Genomic DNA, 22,152 nt, shown 5'->3' with positions numbered 1-22,152 from the left:
GTCGATGCGACGTAAAGCCAATAGCAAAAATAAACAGTCCTTCCAGGTGATGCCATATACTGAACAGTCATGGGTATACAAATGTACCCGAGTGGAATTAGTTTCTTAGATCATGATGTTGTGCTTTAAAAAATGCTGTAATCTACTGTTCATAAAATAATACCTGCCATAAACTTACAATGTGGCTAAGGACTGTCCAGTCTTAGGGTCCCATAGTTTGACAGGTTGCTGATTATCCTTGCTGCCAGAGACTATAAGCCCCTTCTGTGGGTGCCAATGACAACATTTCACATCAGCACCATGACCTGGAAATAAAAAAATGAAACAAGAATAAAAGTAATACTAATTTTGTGTGGTTATCACAGTTGCATGCAGCCCTTGTAAGGCATACCCCGCCAATGAGGGTGGGTGGTGTCTGCTGTGTGTGAGAAACAGCATGTTATTGTGGTAGACAACAGTGTAGTATGGGGTGTAGATACCAGTATGGTATCTGTTTGATCACATCCTATGCTCCAGCTCCAATGACCATACAAGCAGGTTCTGGATAATGTAACCACCTGGAGACTTGATGTGGGATAAATACAACCTCAACACACTTCCAGGCTAATGTAAGATGAAATACAACTTTGTGTAACTGAAAGGCTAAGCAAATACTACTAATAATACTACCTAGCTAAATTCGTCTTATGATCTTATGATTTATATCTACCTCCTTCAAGACAAAATGGTGGGGGTGGCAACGGTGATTACTTTTTTAAGACGAAGTACAAGTGAACAACCATCCTCTGGGAAAAGACGGAAGAGGTCTGGCACTCTGAAGAATGAAGGCGTCAGCAGGAGAAAGAGAAAGTCCATAAAGGGCATGAAAATGAAAGTCTTTCTTATTTTTTAATTACAAGTTGTTTTATGTCGCACTGACACAGATAGGTCTTATGACGACGATGCGATAGGAAATGGCTAGGAGTGGGAAGGAGGCGGCCGTGGCCTTAATTAACCTGTAGAGTGGGGCTCGCTTCAGATGACTCGGCCGGAGCAAGCCGGCTGCTGGGCGCACATCATGTGAAGCACAGAAAGTTTTTATTTTTTATCTCTGTTACGAAACAAGCGGTAAGTTTGAAACTTTCTCCGTATGTTCCGAGAGGTGCTGCCATCTGACAGAATTTTTTTCACCTTTGTGTATCTAAGCAGTTCTCGTCTGGGAATCCCCTTGTTATCTGCTACATAGCTGTGTAGTGCAAGAACAACCTATGTGGCTCTTGGCTATTGCTGGTGCAAGAAGCTCAGTCAGTGTGCTGCCTGGAGCGTAGTATTGGGTGTCTCGGTTTGATTGTTTTCAGCTCTCATAGGTTGTTTTGTTGGTATATAAATATCTCTTGTGATTTCTTGTTTAAATTCTACATGTAGCGCTTCCTATTTGTTGTGAAAATGTCCCAAAGAATTGTAGATCTTCCGAGTGATGATATACGGGATATTCTCGAACTCAGTGAGGAAGATAGTTGCAGTGATTCTAGTTTAGATAGTAATGGTGAAACTATCCCGCTATTAGATGCTCCAAGCACAAGTGCTCCCGTCGGTGTAGGCCTGCTGCCTAGATGCCGTGGACAGGTGCCGAGTTTGAGCTCCGATGAGAGTAGCGAGTCAGAAAGTGAGAGCGATTTGCCTCCTATTCCGCCTAGTGACTGGGATGTATGGGGATGTAGGAGAGCCTGATTTCCAGCTACATACCAAAGTGGAATTCAGGGCGAACTTTTAAATAAAAAAGAAGCGGACAAAATATTTGAGCATATCAATGATAAATTGTGTGAACTTATTGCAGAGCAAACTAACCTGCACGCTCATCAGTAAATACAAGTTAGTATAGGAATAGCAAAAATGAAAAGAAGAAGCAGAGAGAGGGATTGGGTTTCTACTAATAAGGAAGAAATAGCACTTTTATTTGGGATATTTTTTTCTTCAGGGTATAATTCAAAAGCCATAGCTATCTCATTATTTTTCACATAATAGATTGTTTGCTATACCCGTGTTTTACGAGACCATGTCCGAGAAACGATTTTTCCTTCTTCTGAAATTTTTACATTTCTCAGATAATGAGGCTTACGATCAGCAAGTATCCCCAAAACTCTACAAAGTGAAGTCAGTTCTAGTCATTCTTGTATCGAAATTTAAAATTTCCTATTTGCTAGATGATCGTCTATCTATTGACGAAAGTTTACTCGTTCGGAAAGGTCGCTTGGGGTGGAAAATGTACATTCCGAAGAAGATAGCTTGTTTCGGGATGGAATCCTTCAAATTATGAAGGGCTAAAAAAGGATATGTGTGGAATATCCTGTGGTACACAAACAAGGAAACTGAGCTAGTAAATAAGGGGTAAAAATTTCTCAGTATACCAAGCCCTCGAAAGTTGTGTTTGCTCTAGCCGAACCTCTTCTTAATAAGGGATACCTCATAGTTCTGAATAATTACAGTAGTCTGGAACTCTTCGATCAGCTCAATGAGTTTCAGACACGCTGTCGGTATTGTAAAATCTAACAGAAAAAATCTTCCAAAGGACATCATGGGGAAAAAATTGAAAAAGGGGAGGTGGCTTTTGCCTATAAAAACAAACTCACGGCCTTGAAGTGGAAATACAAGAGAGATGTCTGCATGCTGAGTAGTATTCATGACGTAGAAATGTGCACTGTTCTCAACAAGAAAATAGAAACCAAAGAGAAGCCGGTCGTATGTATTGAGTACAATGACTCAATGGGGGGGGTTGACTTATCGGACCAATGTATCGTGCCATACAGTATGGCGAGAAAAAGAATGAAGAAGTATTACCATAAGATTTTTAAACACCTACTGGACATAACAATGTTCAATGCTTTCGTGATATACAAGAAATACGGTGGTAAATTCACTCATCTGGAGTTTCGTATTCAAATTGTGCAGAAACTACTTCAGAAGTATGAGAATGCTACCTCTAATGCAGTCTTGCCAATTCGATCAGTGAGACCTGCATCTGCTGACTTGTCAACTCAATTCTCGGGAAGCCATTTTCCAGATTTCAATTCAGCCTCAAAATGGAGACTGCATGCAAATAAGAGATGCGTTATTTGCGTAGCGAAAGGCCAGCAGCGGGACACTCAGTATTGTTGTGTAGCATGCAATGTCACTTTGTGCCACTCTCCTTGCTTCAGACTTTACCATACAGCTGAAGTATGAGCATTGCAAATATGCCAGTGAGTCTCAGGTTCTATGCTCAGGGAATCTGAGAAGCTTGTAGGGTACACTCGATGACCGCTGTACAATCTGTGTACCGGCAAGTATCAGCGACAATCCTGAAAGAGATTTTTCAAATTTTCTCCAGTGATTTGTGATAGCTATTGAGTGTAAATAATTAGTGTAAATAGTGTTGACCAATGTAGTGTAATTTGTTGACAAAATTGTGAGAATGAACTCATGGATTACTCGCTGCCCTCTACGGTGTCAAGTTATAGGCCTACGCATCATGAAAATGTGATATTTGAGTGAATGTGTCTTTATTATTTGGAGTATTTGATACTTTTTCATTTGTGTGTTACGCATTTCAACGATCAAGTAATATAAACAACACAATCCGAATCGGAGTAAATATAAAATGGCACATATGCAATTTTTGCACTGACACTGCATGAATTGAAAAATAGTTTTAATGGTAAATGACAACGCAATTTACACTGGAATGTGTAATTTTATTCTACGTTTAACCTAATATGATATTTAAGCGGGTGTAGTTTGGCAAAAACTATATCTTTTTTAAAGAAAAATTTTGCTGAAAATGATTCCCAACTATGCAGGAATTTCTCGTTTATGACCTCCCCACTTAACGGTTTAAGGTACATTTGCATGGTGTGAAAAAGGGTAACCATGGAAAACCATCTTCAGGGCTGCCGACAGTGGGGTTCAAACTCACTATCTCCCAATTAATGGATACTGGCCACACTCGAGCGACTGCAGCTATCGAGCTTGGTATGAAAGACTCCCTAGGCCTCACACAAATCTAATAACATCGGAGTCGGAAAAGAACAAGGTTGACCACGGGAGGTCAGATAGAAAAGATGAAAGTTACGAGCATGACACAAGTAAGTGGAAGCAATGCTGGACTCAGTTAGCGGACCCGACATCACCAAACAAAGCTCCAAAGATGAAAAGCCTTGGTTCCCCTTTTAGTCACTTTCTATGACAGGCAGGGGATACCATAGGTTTCAACAAAAGACCAAGTTTATCATGAAAGAGAGCTGCAAGTAGACCATGTTGAAAAGTGTGTGTACGTAGGCAAGTACTTCTGTATGACTGGGGCATATTTTAAATACGAAAACATCAACTCCTCTGACTATAGAATGCTGTTGGCCCAAGAGTTTCCCAATCATGACAGCTGGGGAAGAGAGGTTAAGCTGTAACTGGTTTTCCACCATTGATATAAATAATCATTATGAAAATGTACTTTACTATAAACAAGAATAAGTATGAAAATATTAAACTAAGCAATGATGAAGACAGTCCCACCTCTTGGCACTGGCTTTGCTGTTCATCATAGCATGATTGATCACATAATAGGGTTCACTTCACCTAATGGTAGGACCTTCTGCAATACGGCATATACCATAATGAACTTCCATGCACCCACCATCAACATAAATAGAAATGACCTGGAAGTAGTTGAACAATACTGGAGCATTCTAGAAGAAGCCCTGGACAAGATCCCACAACATCATACCACCATACTGATGGGTGATTTCAATGCACAGGTAGGAAAGGAGAAAAAATATTGCAGGATAGTGCGCCTCTACCCAGCCCATAAGAGGACAAATAAGAACGGAGAACGTCTTATAGACCATTGTGACAAATATGGTATTGTCCTAAAATCAACTGCCTTCAAACACCTGCCTAGGAAGGCGAAGACATGGAAGAGCCCAAATTTACTACTAGGTGAATTCCAGATAGACCATGTGGCCATGGACAAAAAGCATCACAATGAGATTCAGAATGTCAAGGTACTAAGGGGTGCTAACTTAAGACTCAGACCATTACCTATCTCTAGTAAAAACCATCCTACAACCACCGAATGTCGGCAGAAAGGCTAAAATATCGAAATTCAACATCCTCCGACTGAGTGATGAAGACTGTGATTTCAAAGTCACTCTGAAAGAAAACACACAGAAGCAAGGGTGGCCCAACCTACAAAAAGCTCTACTGGACGCTGCTCAGAAGACCATGCCTGCCTCATCCAACAAAGGAAAACATCCATGGTGGACCACTACATGTGACCATGCTTTAGAAGATAGATGCAGAGCCTGGGTCACGTGGAACCAATGCAAAAATGAGGCTAACAACCAGGCCTTCCTTACTCAAAGGAAAATAACGGCCAGTATAGTATGACAGGCTAAGAGGAACCGTAACAAGACTCTAATACAACAGGCGGAAGAGGACTTTAAGAGGCACAACTCAATAGATTTCTACAGGGAACTCAGAAAACAGACAATGAAGTTCACAGCTCCCACCCTTCATCTTCGTGGATCTGATGGGAAGCTTCAGTTCAACAACAAGGATTGTACCAATACTCTTGCAGGGTATTTCAAACAACTCCTCAATGCAGAGGAACCTAAAGACAGACTCGCATTCTCTGAGCCTCTTTCCAGAAACCGAGACTCCACACCGCCAACCATTGAAGAAATAAGGGAGATTATCAAGAACCTAAAGAACAACAAGGTCTTAGGTGAAGACTGTATAGTAGCGGAGATGTGGAAACATGCTGATGAACAATTCATACAAAGCATCCATCAGATCACAGAGGATATTTGGGCAATGGAGACCTTACCTGAGGAATGGACCTCAGCGGTGATCCATCCTCTACACAAGAAAGGTAGTAAGATAGACCTCGACAACTACAGAGGCATCTCTCTAATATCGGTTACGTACAAGATCTTTTCTAAAGCCCTGCAAACCAGAGTGGTCAGTCAACTGGATTCCCAATTAGGTGAATATCAGGGCAGTTTTCGCGCAAATAGATCCTGCACAGAGCAAATACAGAACCTCAAGACAATCCTGAGGTACAAGAATCGTGGCGGACACCAATGGGTAGTCATACTAGTGGACTTCAAGAAGGCATATGATTCAATAGATAGGCAGACCCTCTTCTCCACCTTATGGGAATTAGGCCTGGATGAGAAGACCACCAGACTAATCCAGGCTACGCTGAAGAACACCACCTCCAAAGTAAAGTTTAGAGGTGAGCTCTCAGAGAGTTTCTCTATCCAAACGGGAGTTAGACAAGGTGATGGAATTTCTTGCGTTCTCTTTAATTGGGTTCTAGAGAAGATTATCAGGGAATGGACTGCCACATTACCTCCAGGAAGTGGACTGAAAATTGGCTACAAGAAAGATAATCTCAGTGTACCTTGCCAGGTCTTTGCCGACAACCTTACCTTATTAGCCAACAACATAGAAGAAGCTACTCACCAGCTACAGAGCCTCTATACCATAACAGCTAAAACCGAATTGAGGGTCAATATAAAGAAAACTGAGTTCATGACTAACATAAAGGGAGTTCCACCTATTATGCCATTGGAAAACACTACCATTCGTAAGGTTTCTGCAGTGAAGTACCTAGGGGAGTGGATTCAGCAACCAAGAATGAGACATTAGCAATAGACACCAGATGCACCAAGTTGGAAAGGATCTACCATACCTCTAAGAGCATCTATACATCCAAGTACCTCTCTAAGAATCTTAAACTCCAACATTACAATTCAGTAGTAAGACCATCCGTACTGTATGCCTCTGAGTGTCTTCTGATGAACAGAAAAGGTCCACGGAGGAAGCTAGAGCTCAAGGAACGAAAAATACTAGGGAGGATTTTAGGACCAATAAAAGAAGGGGATGGTACTTACAGGATAAGGCACAACAATGAGATCTATGACCATCAAGAAGACATAGTTACATCCATGAGGAAGAGGCGATTGACTTTCTAAGGGCATTTGACTTGTATGAGTACTTACAGACTTACCAGCAAGATCTTCACCACTACAGGCAAAGGGAAAGCGTCCAAAAATAAATGGATCCCCACAGTGAAGTTCGACTTAGAACAGCTGGGGATTTCAGAACAAACCATACAGGATCGTGTATTATTCCGGCAGTTGACCTTTCAAGGTGTCTTTCCAGAGTCTCTCACCAGCAGACAGAGTACAAGCACCACCTGACCGAAGTGGACCGAGGAAAGGAAACAAGAACACAGTCAGAAGATGAAAGCTTTCTTGGCGAAGAAAAAACACAATTTCCCTACAAGGAGTCGAAACGAGCCCCGTGGTCCTCAGTAGGCCCAAACGACATGAAGAAGAAGAAACTAAGTTCTTTGTTTTTAAAAATGACTCCCTTAAAATATTATAGCAATATTATTTTGGGCGGACATCGCAATACTGTGCCCCTTAACACTATGCAACCAGAGGTAGTAACATTACTACCACATTTCGTGCCCCTGTGTGCTGCTCTTAGTAATACGACAGTACCATGAACTTTCAAATTCTATTGCATGAAAGCTAGTTGTCTACTTTTGCGGTTCTTGGATATACCGAGGTACTGGAATTTTATTCCACAGGAATTCTTTTATTGGCTAGTATTTATATATATATATATACAGAAACAAGAAAGCAAGTACATTATATTTTAATGTCCAAAGATGTTATCCATTCTAGAGCCTCTGTATTGGCCTCTAGAAAATCAAACCAATCTCCAGGGTAGGCTCTTCTGCTAACACTCCTTTACAATGTGTTTGATGGTTTTAAAAGGAGCACCACAGTCACACTCGGGGGATTGTATCTTTCCTCATTTATACAGGGAGGCAGCACAGACACCATGACCACATCGAATCCTATTAAGGATGGTCCAAGTTCTTCTTGGGAGATCAGATCTCGATTTAGGTGGGAAGAAAGGCCAGAGATGTTCACCTGTTTTTGAGATCCAATCTTCCTTCCACTGGGCATAGGGGTTGAAATTGTCTTCTGTGAGCTTCTGAGCGAACTTAACTGGCGGATGTCTAGATTTCAACCAGTTCCTCTGAAGGTCAGGAATATTGGAGTGGATGGGCAAGTTAGGGTTCTCATTTATCTTGGAGTATTCTCTCAACAGTGCTTGTGCTCTACGGAATGAAGGAGGCATGATGTTGCTCAAGACAGGAAGCCAGTGGGTAGGAGTTGATCTTATTACACCTGAAATAATCCTCATGTGTTGTTGAGTTGAGTGTCCACAAGTTTCACATGGCAGCTGTTGATCCACACAGGAGCACAATATTCTGCCGTAGAGAAAACTAAACCAAGGGCAGAACATCTCAAGGTAGTTGCAGAAGCACCCCAGGTTGTACCACACAACTTCTGCAGAATGTTGTTACGACTTCTAATCTTTGCTGCTGTATTTACTAGATGTTGCCTGAAGGAGAGTGTCCGATCTAATGTTATACCTAAGTACTTTGGGTAATTATTGTAATTATACTGTTGCTTCACGTCCGTAGGTTAAACCTTACAAAGTCCTACATGTGACCCCTGGGTGGTCCTAAGGAAGCAACAACATTTGCTGCTGGACCTATCTTCTAAAGATCTTCCAGCAAATATGCAAACTGCACAAAGTATTGGCTAGTAAATCTACTGAGACAAGGTTTTGTATTTGAGAATCTTCAAATATCACGACACTGGAACAGGATTGAGCTCAGAAGGCTAGCGTGCTACTGTCTGAGCTACTCAGTCCAGTTATTTGGTTGTAGCCTTAGTGTTGTAGGTTTCTTTTTCTGCCAACCGATTCAATCATCTTTCATTAGAAATTTGAGGTGTTTCCTAGGGAAAATATTTTGTAAGCATGTGTGCTCAACCAGTTCTGACATGACTGTTGATGGAGTTCATGTGATAACATGCGCATGCAAGGTTCCCACAAAAGTTTCAAAATAAATTTCCCTGACTTTCCAAGGCTATTTCTCAGAAATTTCCCTAAATCTAAACAAACTGAGAAAAGGAAATAATACATTTTTGGAATATAAATATGGCCTCCACCATCCCTATAGCCATCCTTATGCCTTCTTTAAAAAAAAAAAAACTTTGTATTATCAATATTTTATTATTAACATCACATTAAAGAAAACAGGCAAACAAGATTGAAAGCATAAAAAAACAACATACTGATCAGGCGTTTATTTTAACAGATCTTCCAAATGTCTTATTTAGTGGCTGACTGATTTTCCTTTTTTCCTATTTGTTGTTTTGATATGTGGAACGTTTCTTTCCTCTTGCAATTTTAAAAATTTCATCCTGAATTTGCTTGATTTGGGATGTTTTTCTTTTCTTTAATCTTGCTATCCATAGAATGCTGTAAATATTCATAATACTTATGTCTCGTAGACCTCAATGAAGTTATTATTTTTTTGATTTATGCCAACATGGTATTTCAAACCATTATATACAATTCATAGACCCACAATAATGGCCTCGTTTTGGTTTGCATTCAAGAGGTGTTTATCAGCTGAAAATCCAGACTCCACATTTGCACTGCCATGGGAAGAAATCAAAACCAGCTACTGTATACCATTTTTCACAGTTCCGAGTACGCAGTAATTTTGTACATGAAGCCTGTGTAAAAATAATCTAATCTAATTTCCGTTTCTTCTTTTTGTTTGTTTGTTATCCTCAGTGGCATAAAAAAATCAAAGTTCTCACTGAGGAGACCGGCAGCTATATTGCAAAGAGAGAGTACTGCCATTTAGTTTTCTCAACTGTATCTCCTGCTATTCTGTTTTTTCCACTAAAAATTCCAACCTGCGGTTCCTTGCTTATGACTTATGCTTTGAATTTGAATGGGCTTATTTCTCTTTTTTTCAGTAGTTTTGATTAAGAATGTCTGTCATTCTTTCTTAAATCTCAAGACATCTAATTCGGACAAATTTTTGACAGATTTTAGTAGTTTTGAAGTATGGAACCCAGTCTCAACTTTATTTGGTTCAAGTAAGTTCTCAGGATTTGCGAGGTCAATAGAAATAAGCTTACTTGTAGTGTCTGCAGCTCCATAATTCTCAAAATGTGCCATCAATTTCTGCATCAACTTAATTAAACTGGAATCAAGGAAGGGATTAAGAGATGAGGGACTCGGAAATCTTCTCAAGTATGGTTCACACAGAGAACCTATTATTCTAAAGAAAGACAATTACACTTCAAAAAATTGTCTTTAATATGCTCTTGAATTGATTGATATGGTTTGATCTGGACAGACTTTAATTTATTAACCTACTCTGTTATGCCATCTAATATCTTCAAGCCCACCTGGTGGCCACGATTGTTAATGCATCCACTCTATGGTCTGACACTGTGGATAGCTAGTTTGAGACCATTCGGTAAAAATGAGCAATTAGTATCAGAATGTGGCCGACAGGGTAGGAGAGGAGGTGATATAAAATTTCTAATCATTGGATTGCGTGCCAAAAGCCTGAGTTCAATTCCAAAACCCTCTCTGCAGTGTTCATATGGAGTGAAGGTATATTGTTGATGACATGTCCATCGGATGGAGATGTTAAGCTATGAGCAGAACCCATGGTGTTATTCGACAGGAGTAGGCTATGTGCCGACACTTTCACCCTCTCCCTACCTCATTATCATCATCATCCCACACCCAGACATGCAGGTCACCCACGACCATCAACCACAAAGACCTATACCAGGCCTCTCTGGAGGCCACTTACAACACTTCAAATTCAAGTGTTAACTTCTATTCCAGTCTCAATGGCACCAACATGTGTAAACCACACACTTCAATATTTACTGGTACTTTACTACAAGGGTCTTCAGATATTATTTCTTCCTCAAGTTTCCTCAGACAACTAAGATGGATGTTGGGCCAATCCACTGACACCTGCAGAATGCTTTTCCTAGGAAGGGATTGTAAGTTACCATTCCAACAAGTTAACAAATCTACAGCAGTTGCTTTTCTGAAAAATGAAGTTATAATACTGGTTTGTTTCCATTTGTCTTTTCTGAATTACTTTGTTAAGAGCTTCATCAAAGCATCAATCAATCAATCAATACTGATCTGCATTTAGGGCAGTCGCCCAGGTGGCAGATTCCCTATCTGTTGCTTTCCTAGCCTTTTCCGAAATGATTTCAAAGAAATTGGAAATTTATTGAACGTCTCCCTTGGTAAGTTATTCCAATCCCTAACTCCCCTTCCTATAAATGAATATTTGCCCCAGTTTGTCCTCTTGAATTCCAACTTTAACTTCATATTGTGATCTTTCCTACTTTTATAGACGCCATTCAAACCTATTCGTCTACTAATGTCATTCCACGCCATCTCTCCGCTGACAGCTCGGAACATACCACTTAGTCGAGCAGCTCTTCTTCTTTCTCTCAATTCTTCCCAACCCAAACATTGCAACATTTTTGTAATGCTACTCTTTTGTCGGAAATCACCCACAACAAATCGAGCTGCTTTTCTTTGGATTTTTTCCAGTTCTTGAATCAGGTAATCCTGGTGAGGGTCCCATACACTGGAACCATACTCTAGTTGGGGTCTTACCAGAGATTTATATGCACTCTCCTTTACATCCTTACTACAATCCCTAAACACCCTCATAACCATGTGCAGAGATCGGTACCCTTTATTTACAATCCCATTTATGTGATTACCCCAGTGAAGATCTTTCCTTATATTAACACCTAGATACTTACAATGATCCCCAAAAGGAACTTTCACCCCATCAACGCAGTAATTAAAACTGAGAGGACTTTTCCTATTTGTGAAACTCACAACCTGACTTTTAGCCCCGTTTATCAACATACCATTGCCTGCTGTCCATCTCACAATATTTTCGAGGTCACGTTGCAGTTGCTCACAATCTTGTAACTTATTTATCACTCTATAGAGAATAACATCATCCGCAAAAAGCCTTACCTCCGATTCCACTCCTTTACTCATATCATTTATATATATAAGAAAACATAAAGGTCCGATAACACTGCCCTGAGGAACTCCCCTCTCAACTATTACAGGGTCAGACAAAGCTTCACCTACTCTAACTCTCTGAGATCTATTTTCTAGAAATATAGCAACCCATTCAGTCACTCTTTTGTCTAGTCCAATTGCACTCATTTTTGCCAGTAGTCTCCCATGATCCACCCTATCAAATGCTTTAGACATGTCAATCGCGATACAGTCCATTTGACCTTAATCATCTTGATAATGCTTTAACCTGTCTTTTAGCTCAAGTCCATGATGAATTATATAAGAACAATTTGTTTCTCCAAGTACAGATTTTGAAGCCATTACACTATCTTTAAACACCATCTGAAAGGTTTCTGCAATATCTGAACAGGATGTATGAGATATGTTTCTTTCAACCACTCTCATAGCCCAAATTATTTTGGCTTCAGCAACTATTCTATTCTATTTAACTTAAATAGGACTGACAAGTTTTAACTGTGTAAAAAACACCGTTAATTTAAATTTATATTTTCATTCACAACAATCTTGACCAGCCTACAACTAACAATCAGTTCTAAATCTCTACTTGTGGTTGACAACACATTATGACATTAGTTACGGTACGTCAAGAACATGAAATGATACAGGTGGGTCAAATGAACCCCGGTTTGTAATATCCTCTTTACCCAAGACTTATGATAGAGGAAGAAGATCCATTTTAGTTTTGGAGATATGTTTAGGTTAGATAGAATAGGACCGACAAGTTTTAATTGTGTTAAAACACCATTAAGGCCTTGGCACACAGAATGCGGGCTGCGACCACGTTCTGCGAACTCTGCCCGCAGCGGGCTGGACGCCAAACAGAGTTTCGTAATATTGTATCATCTCTGTCACACACACTCCGTTCTGCGACAACGATCTCATCCAGGACGTAACGGGCTGCGATCAGTTGTGTTTCGAGTCTGTTGCCCGCATAGTGTATGCGTTCTTTCTTGAAATGGACACGGAAGGACTTATCGAAGAGGTGAAAAAGTACCTATTTTTATATGAGCGAGGACATGTTGAGTACAAAAACGCCGACAAGAAGACAGAAAAGTGGAGGGAGATAGGACGTGCATTGAACTCGGACGGTTTAAGTGCGATGAAAAATGTATTACATTTTCAACTTTAAATTTTCACAACAACTTGTGTAATTATCATTGTATGTAAATTGTTCTACCAAATAATTACTAATAATGTAATTATTTTAACTATAAGTACATCTTAATTTAGACTGGATAAATGTGCAATGTTTTGTCAGGTTATCTAAAAGCGAACCCTTTGGTCAAATCATTAAAAAAATATTGTTCCTTTCATTATTGTTTACAACAGTTCAAGTGTCTTTCAATTATTGATGAAATAGTTCACAAAGTGTTGGCGAACTTCCAGGGCAGCATTGTTTGCTCTACGGTTACTTGGTGTTTGAGGAAGAAAAGCACGTGGTTGTCCGTTTTCCTCTTGATTTTCTACTTTAGCGGTTACGTCCCAAGTCTTATTTATACTAATGTAATTATGTAGACAATAACAGGCCTGGACAATGAGTACCGCTGTGTCGACGTCAGTTTCTATAGGTCTGTGAAAGATACGCCACTTTTGACTTATATACCAAAACCGTTTTCCACAACTCGTCGAGCCCTAGAAAGTCGTCGGTTGAATTGTTTTTTATGTGGGTCGTTGTGAGCAGCAGTCTTCGGAAAGGGGCGCATTAAGAATGTGTGTAATCCAAACCCTTCATCTCCAACTAATACGTGAGGGACTGGTAAGTTTCTCCCTCGTAGAGGCTTTGCAGGCAGAATTGTTTTTCCAACAAGGAAATCATGGTAAAAGGATGAGTTTTCAAAAATACCATGGTCACTTAGCCTCCCGTAGCTGCCAATATCCATTACTAGGAATTTGTATAAGGGGTCAACTATAGCCAGAAGAACTACGGAAAAATATTGTTTATAGCAGAAGTAATTTGAACCGCTGTTGGGTGGACATTTTATTTTTACATGTTTCCCGTCTATGCTCCCTACACAATTGGGAAAGTTCCACATTTCTCGAAATCCGGTCTCAGCTCGTTTCCGCGTTTCGGCGGTTGGCGTAGGTAGGTATAAGGGCTGCAGTACATTCCTTCCTTTATAATTGTTGAGACAGTTGAGCGCCCAACTCGAAATCGAGGCTACGGAAGTTTCCCAAACGAATAGTGCAGCCCCTTCAAGGAGTAGTGTTCCTGTGACTGGAGAACAGCAATCACTGTCCACACAAACGCCGCAACCCCCAAACAGGAAGAAAAATTCTAAAGAGCAGAGCAATGACGTCAAACAACTAATAAATTATTTTGATACGAAAAACGCCTCAAAACGTCAACCTGACGAAATAGATAATCTTTTCATGAGCTACGCTGCAACATTTAAACGTTTTTCGCCGAGGAGACAGGTTAAACTGAAAATACAGTTAGCTGAGCTATTTGGTAAGGCTGAACTGGAAGAAGCCGATGAACATTATTCATATTCTTCAAGTACTTCCTGTTGGAGTTCACTCGGCTCAGATGAAAGATTCTATCGTGATTACAGCAGCAGCAGAGATACCAGTTCAACGATTGGTAGGTCCTCCAATGGTCAGAGCACTTCTGCGGCTACAGAACAGCCTGTTTGCACGGAACAATTTCAACCGCAGGAAGCTGATCCTCCTACATCAGCAACAATCGGAAATCTAAATACAAGAGACATATACGAAGGCGGAGCTAATTTTTTTGCTCAGCAATAAACTACAAACCCTCTTATTTCACGTCAGCTTTGTTAGCTTGCCAATCTAAACATTCCATTTTGTGACATGAGACAAAATATTTGTAATTTTTATCATTAACAATTTATAATAAATTTTGTTCATAAGGTATATTCTAATTATTTTAAATAACTTACTTAAACAAATTGCCAGCCTTTCTCTTGTAGGAATAGGCGTCCTCCAGTTCGTTGTGAATTTCTTTATAGTCGGTTCCAGTAAATTATATAACATTTCGAAACATTCACGAGACATTCGAAAGTAAGTAAAAAATCTATCTTCAAAACTCTCTAATTCTTGACATAATCTGTGATATTCGCCTAATTGTTCTCGTTTGCAAATTTATTTCGTGAATCCATTTCCGCTTCTTATTCTTTCTCATAAGGACAAATAATGCTAATATTTCCTCTTCATCAGAAGAACACCACATATTTGAATATGTTTCTCTTCTGCTGACAAAACGCAGGTAGCCTTTCTAGCTGTCCGCACGCTGTAGCATGCCGCAATGTGTGTGACATCTCCGGATCGCAGACCGCATTGGGTTTCACGACGTCCTGCCCGTGGTCGCAGCCCGCATTCTGTGTGCCAAGGCCTTTAATTTGTTACCCACATTTTTAAAATTATTATCCTGGCATTTTAGTCTTAAGAGATTATTAACGTCTCAATCAATCAATCAATCAATCAATCAATCAATCAATCAATCAATCAATCAATCAATCAATCAATCCTGATCTGCATTTAGGGCAGTCGCCCAGGTGGCAGATTTTCTCTATCTGTTGTTTTCCTAGCCTTTTCTTAAATTATTGCAAAGAAATTGGAAAATTATTGAACATTTCCCTTGGTAAGTTATTCCAATCCCTAACTCCCCTTCCTACAAATGAATATTTGCCCCAATTTGTCCTCTTGAATTCCAACTTTATCTTCATATTGTGATCTTTCCTACTTTTAAAGACACTACTCAAACTTATTCGTCTACTGATGTCCTCCCACGCCATCTCTCCACTGACAGCTCGGAACATACCACTTAATCGAGCAGCTCGTCTCCTTTCAACCAAGTCTTCCCAGCCCAAACTTTACAACATTTCTGTAACGCTACTCTTTTGTCGGAAATCACCCAGAATAAATCGAGCTGCTTTTCTTTGGATTTTTTCCAGTTCTTGAATCAAGTAATCCTGGTGAGGGTCCCATACACTGGAACCATACTCTAGTTGGGGTCTTACCAGAGACTTATATGCCCTCTCCTTTACATCCTTACTACAACCCTTAAATACCCTCATAACCATGTGCAGAGATCTGTACCCTTTATTGACAATCATATTTATGTGATTACCTCAATGAAGGCCTTTTCTTATATTAACATCTAGGTACTTACAATGATCCCCAAAAGGAACTTTCACCCCATCAACACAGTAATTAAAACTGAGAGAACTTTTCCTATTTGTGAAACTCGCAACCTGACTTTTAACCCCGTTTATCATCATACCACTGCCCACCGTCCATCTCACAACACTATCGAGGTCACCCTGCAGCTGCTCACAATCTTGTAACTTATTTATTACTCTGTACAAAATAACATCATCTGCAAACAGCCTTATCTCTGATTCCACTATACTATATTATATATGGTTAAAAAGGTCCCAAACCTTGACCTAAAGGTTGTCTACAGGCTGAAGATGCCCAAATAATGGGTGAAACATGTACCTGACCTGATAAGTCTACATAAATTCATGTAGATCAAACCACATTAAACGTGGTAAGTGGTTTTATTAAATTATCCTTGAGATTCTATGCATAGCGCCATCTTCAATACGGAACAATAATGAGAGCTGTTACTTGTAACTGTTTTGATATCGAACAAAAGTATTGCAATTTCATATTTTTAAATTTTTTTTACATGTAAGCCTGTATCTTAAACTACTTCTCAGCATAAGTTCCAAGCATATTGAGGTACTTGTCATATCGTGAAACCAGCTTCTGAATTCCATCCTCATATACATCTGCTGCCTGATGTGCCAGCCACTACAGCATGGTCGTTTTTAGGTAGTCATCATTGTAGTGGTGCTGACCTCCTAAATGCTTTTCAAGTGCAGGAACAAGTGGTGGTCACCAAGTCTTCAGTAATGACTGATGGTCACCCACTATGCTTCTCGTCATGACATTAGTATGACCTTCTTCAAATGCTATAACCCACTTTCTTACCATTCCTTCGCTCATCCCTTCCATACACTTCACTAATCTGTTGATGAATTTCAACAGCTTTCACGTCTTTTGCATTTAGAAATCAAATCACAGCAAGTACTTCACACTCAGTGGGACGTTAATTGTCAGAGACATTTTCAATACGCACAAACTAAAGTTAATACGGGTGAATGCTTCTATAATGGCATTTATGGATAGCGTACAGATGCACGGACTGAGCGTGCATGCTTTGAATGACGACTGAAGTTTCACAGTGACCATAGTTAAAAAGAGTACATACTTAAAAAACAAGTTCCGTATTATTATTATTATTATTATTATTATTATTATTATTATTATTATTATTATTATTATTATTGTACCAGAAGGCCATCTGTAATGTGAACCTTGAACTGTGTATTGGAAGAAGTTTGAACTTTAAGCTTCACATGTCTCTACTATCGATTTATATACACCCTCTGGTGCGAGGTTGGACAATTAATTTTCAAAGAAATTTGTAGTTTCTAACTTAAATAACCTGAAGTGTTTGTAGATTGTTGTTGTGTTTTAGGGTTACTACCACTTCTATCTCTTCCTTCTTCATGAAATTATTAGCCAGTCAGAAATTTTGGTGTATATATTAGGTAGCCAATCAAAACTGAGGGTGTGTACAGGCCTACGGCCTAGAGAGTTCTGGAACCTTCCCCTCTACTATAAAAGCTGGGAGCTTTTGGGCCATGTTGTCTTTTCATCGCTCCAGTCTTGAGGTCTAGAGTGCATATGTAGTAGAGGAAGGGGGAAAAGCCTTGTCTGCCATTGGAAGGCCCACCAGCTCAAGGTAATGGCAGACATCTTTTAATTATGTGCTAGTTTTGGAAAGCTTACTCACGAGGAAGGTTTCAAAATTAATTCTTAATGTAAATTTCTAAAGTTCAATATCATCTTTTAAATGTAAATTCTCCAGCAAGTCTAACGACTTTATTCTAACTTAGGGAATAAAGAGTGTTCACCCTCTTTTAATTCTCATTCAACTTGGTATTGGGGCGACTATGATTTTGTAAAACTTCAAATTCTATTTCTTTTGGAACTTAATATTTTTTTCCAACTAGTCACCCTCTGTATGCGTTATAATAACCGCAACAAGGCACTATTATTTTTAGGAAACCAAGAGATCGAACAAGTCAACCAGTTTTGCTACCTGGGAAGTATAGTCACCCCTGAGGGAGGAACTATAGAGGATATAGGAAATAGAATAAATAAGGCTAAAGGAGCATTTGCAATGCTGAGACCAATCTGGAAATCTAAGGAACTTAACACCTATACCAAACTACGCATCTTCAATACAAATGTCAAGTCAGTACTGCTCTATGGGTGTGAAACATGGAAGACTAACAAACAACTGATTAGCAGACTTCAAACATTTGTGAACAGAAGTTTGAGGAATATCCTGAGGATATGGTGGCCACAAGTAATCTCCAATGAAGAACTATGGAAAAAAACCCATCAAACACCCATTGATATTGAGATGCGTCGTAGGAAATGGAACTGGATCGGGCATACATTACGGCGAGATAAAGACAACATAGCAAGACAAGCCCTGGAATGGAACCCACAAGGTAGCAGGAGAAGAGGCAGACCAAGAAACACATGGAGGAGGAGTGTAATAGCAGAAGGGATGGAGAAAGGACGAAAGACCTGGACAGAGATCAGGACGATGGCGCAGAACAGAGTCCGGTGACGGAAGTTCGTTGATGCCCTATGCTCCACTTAGGAGATACAGGAAATAAGTCAAGTAAGTCAAGTCACCCTCTGTAGTATTGGCTTAGCCTTTGTAACTCAGGACCATAAGCCTACATAGGATCTTAAGCGTTTCAAGGTAAAATATTTCAAAAGGAGTGCAAGTATTTCGCCTCCTAGCATTTTGTTTATGGCCGATTTCTAAACCTTTTCTTTTGACCACTAAGGCCATTTAGTATGGGCACTTATTTACCCTGTTTGGTTTCTAGCTATTCATAGTCACATGTTAATCAGACTGTAAGACAGAAAAACTGTTTTGTAATGATCTAATGTAAAATTTGGATTAGAAAATTGTGCCTTGGAGAGGCTGTATTGTAATAAGTTTTGGAAGGCAGTCTCCTAGAATATTAACTGAATGGAGCAAAGGTGCTCTTTTAAATAGTGTAACTTTGGAGCTACAAGCTCATTCTGCAACTTTTTGTGCACCTGAACTTTGATCATTCCAGTCATTTAAGCCAACGAGCTCCTAAATTGTTGTTGTTTATCAAAGTTTAAAGTCAGGGGGAAAAAAAAAAAAGAATAGAAGTAAAATTTCAAATTTTAGTGTTTTAAAATTATGCTTCGATCTTTTATCAATCTGCCCATTCACCCCAGCACTTTCTTACACATCTACGTTCCACGGTATCGCCGTAACAATTATTATTTTTTAACCTACTATGCTCTGACAGAAGTAAAAACTGCTGCTAAGTAAAATGCTGAATTACTGAAGGTACAAGGAACAAAGAGGCGGTGGTGGTGGTGGTGGTGGTCGTATTTTTGTTTCAAGAGGAAGTACAACTACGTAACCATCCTTTCTGAAGTGGGGGGGGGGCATGAAAATTATTCAATGGAGGAATTTTGAAAATAATTTCTTTTATATAAAACAAAATGAATTTATTAAGCCTAAGCAGACACAAACACAGCAAAAGGAATAACAAAATACTTGAAATTTATATGCGCTTGATTAATCCACTCTCACACATAAAGCAAACGATGAGTTTGTGTGTCTGCTGCAGGCCAAAGTTCTGACTAAGGCCAGACATATCAGCGCACTCAGTGAGGATGTGGGCCACAGTGAATTTGGCACAAGAACATACAGGGGTCTTCCCTTGTTAGAATGCAACCTACACAAAACTACAGCTTATATCCATGAAAGCTGGAAAGAGGACCGCCACACAGCAGTTGTCTCTTTAATTGCTCTCATCTTGGTGAAGTTCAGACTGCTAGCTACTCCAATTCCCAGGACGCCAAAATAGTTTGATGCAGCTGAGAATAAATATCTCTTAGCAGATACATTCATAGGTTTACATGGTAAAAGTACAGCTTCATTTACAGCTTGATCCGCAAGTTCATTTCCTGCAATCCTAACGTGGCTTGGAAGTCATGCGAAGGTGATTCCAGTCCCAGCACTGCACAACCTGGCCAGAAGGCCATGTATCTGCTCCACTAGTGGGTACTGTGGAAAGCTGTCATCGATAGACTGCAGAGAACTTATTGACTTGGTAAACATAAGAAACTGGTCTTGTTTGTGATTCAGCACAAACTGCAGAGCTTCTAAGATGGAGAGCTCTGCAGTATAAATGCTACAGACATAAGAAGCAAGATCCTGGTGCTGACATCTTCGGAAATGAATGAGCATCCAACATCCTCTCGTATCCTACAACCATCCGTGAAAACAAGTTTCATGTCTGGATACCGGTGAATGAAATTCTGGAAAAACCTCTGATGAACAGAGGTATCCATGTTCACCTTAGGTCCACCAAGTAGATTTAGGCATATATCTGGTCATGGAACTAGCCATGAAAGTACCTTGCTAGGGGTCCACTCAAGACAACCACCGATAGCCACATCCAACTCATGACACAAGCAATCATTTACTATTTAAAATAATATGTGCTTGGCCCACCTTGTCAATACACTTTTATGATTGAAAATTATTTATTCATACATGTTTCCGGAACATAGTACATTCCCTTCATCATTGAAGTCCAATCAAAAAATAAAAACAATATAACACTTTCTCTTGTTTGGCCCACAATTTAGGGAAGTATTACTGTATATCATAATTCACCTTTTTAATGAACAAACAAACATTAGTGATATATTATTAAAATTATCATTACATAACATTTTAATATTTAGATGATGTTGAATCCCTTTTTGGCTGAATGTATTAATTCCATGTCATTAGGAATGTCAGTAAATTTATGATTCTTTTCAACCATGTGCACTCCCACTGCCAATTATCTTTTATGTTTAACCACATTAACATGTTCTTTGTACCTTACAGCCAAACTTCTTCAGACTGACCTATGTATCGCTGCCTAAATGTTTGGTATGTCAATTTGTAAATTCCTGACTTATTAAATATACATTTATTCTCAATTTTATCTGAATTTAAAATGATCTTATTAGTATTATTATAGAGCCTCTGTGGCTCAAGCGGCAGCATGCCAGCCTCTCACTGCTGGGTTCCGTGGTTCAAATCCCATTCACTCCATGTGAGATTTGTGCTGGACAAAGTGGAGGCAAGACAGGTTTTTCTCCGGGTCCGACTTGTTGGCTGAATTGTCAGCGTACTGGCCTTCGGTTCAGAGGGTACCGGGTTTGATTCCCGGCCGGGTCAGGGATTTTAACCTTCATTGGTTAATTCCAGTGGCCCGGGGGCTGGGTGTTTGTGCTGTTTCCAACACCCCTGCAAGTCACACACCACACATAACACTATCCTCCACAACAATAACATGCAGTTACTGACACATGGCAATGCCGCCCACCCTCATCGGAGGGTCTGCCTTATAAGGGCTGCACTCTGCTAGAAATAGTCACACTAAATTATTATTATTATTAGGAGTGTGGCAGGCTTCGGCAGCCGGCACAATTCCTATCCTCACCGCTAGATGGGGGGGCTTCATTCTTTCCATTCCTGACCTGGTCGAATGACTGGAAACTGGCTGTAGATTTTCATTCATTTCAGTATTACAGTATTATCAGTTTTGTATGCAATATTGATGTTACTTTTTCTGTAAATTTTAGCCAGTTGATAAGAATGCTTATTTTGAAAAGTTAGCAGTGCAAATTTCCGTTTCTCTTTTTGATCTTTAACTAAAGTTGTTTTGGTTCATTTTTCACTTTGTTTATCATTCTATTAATACATTTTCTGGAGTATCTATTTTTACGAGCAATTTGGTGGATTATATTTATTTCTCTATTATAATTCTACTTAGACATGTGTATTTTCAGAGCTCTATTAATTAAGCTGTAAAATGTTGCCTTTTGATACTGACCTGGATGATTGGAGTCGTTTCTGATAATATTTGTCTGAGTAGCCTTTCTGAAAATTTGAAAATCGAAATGAACAAAATTTCTAGTAATTGTTAAATCCAAATAACTAAAAGTTCCATCATTTTCATGGATTATGGAATATAATAA

General features: G+C 39.5%; 1 protein-coding gene across 1 annotated transcript in view; it reads right to left on the bottom strand.

The window, feature by feature from the left end:
* Wdr33 (WD repeat domain 33) overlaps positions 1-22,152 on the bottom strand; it is a 239,767-nt gene that overhangs the window by 67,189 nt on the left and 150,426 nt on the right. The window contains exon 5 of the mRNA XM_067150215.2: positions 179-305. Coding sequence (XP_067006316.1) covers positions 179-305 — 127 coding nt within the window. The remainder of the gene's footprint in view (positions 1-178; positions 306-22,152) is intronic.

Source organism: Anabrus simplex, chromosome 6, assembly GCF_040414725.1.
Source record: "Anabrus simplex isolate iqAnaSimp1 chromosome 6, ASM4041472v1, whole genome shotgun sequence".
NCBI classification, from domain to species: domain Eukaryota; kingdom Metazoa; phylum Arthropoda; class Insecta; order Orthoptera; family Tettigoniidae; genus Anabrus; species Anabrus simplex.
The sequence above is the reverse complement of the archived record's forward strand: the minus strand, read 5'-3'. Positions and strand labels throughout refer to the sequence as shown.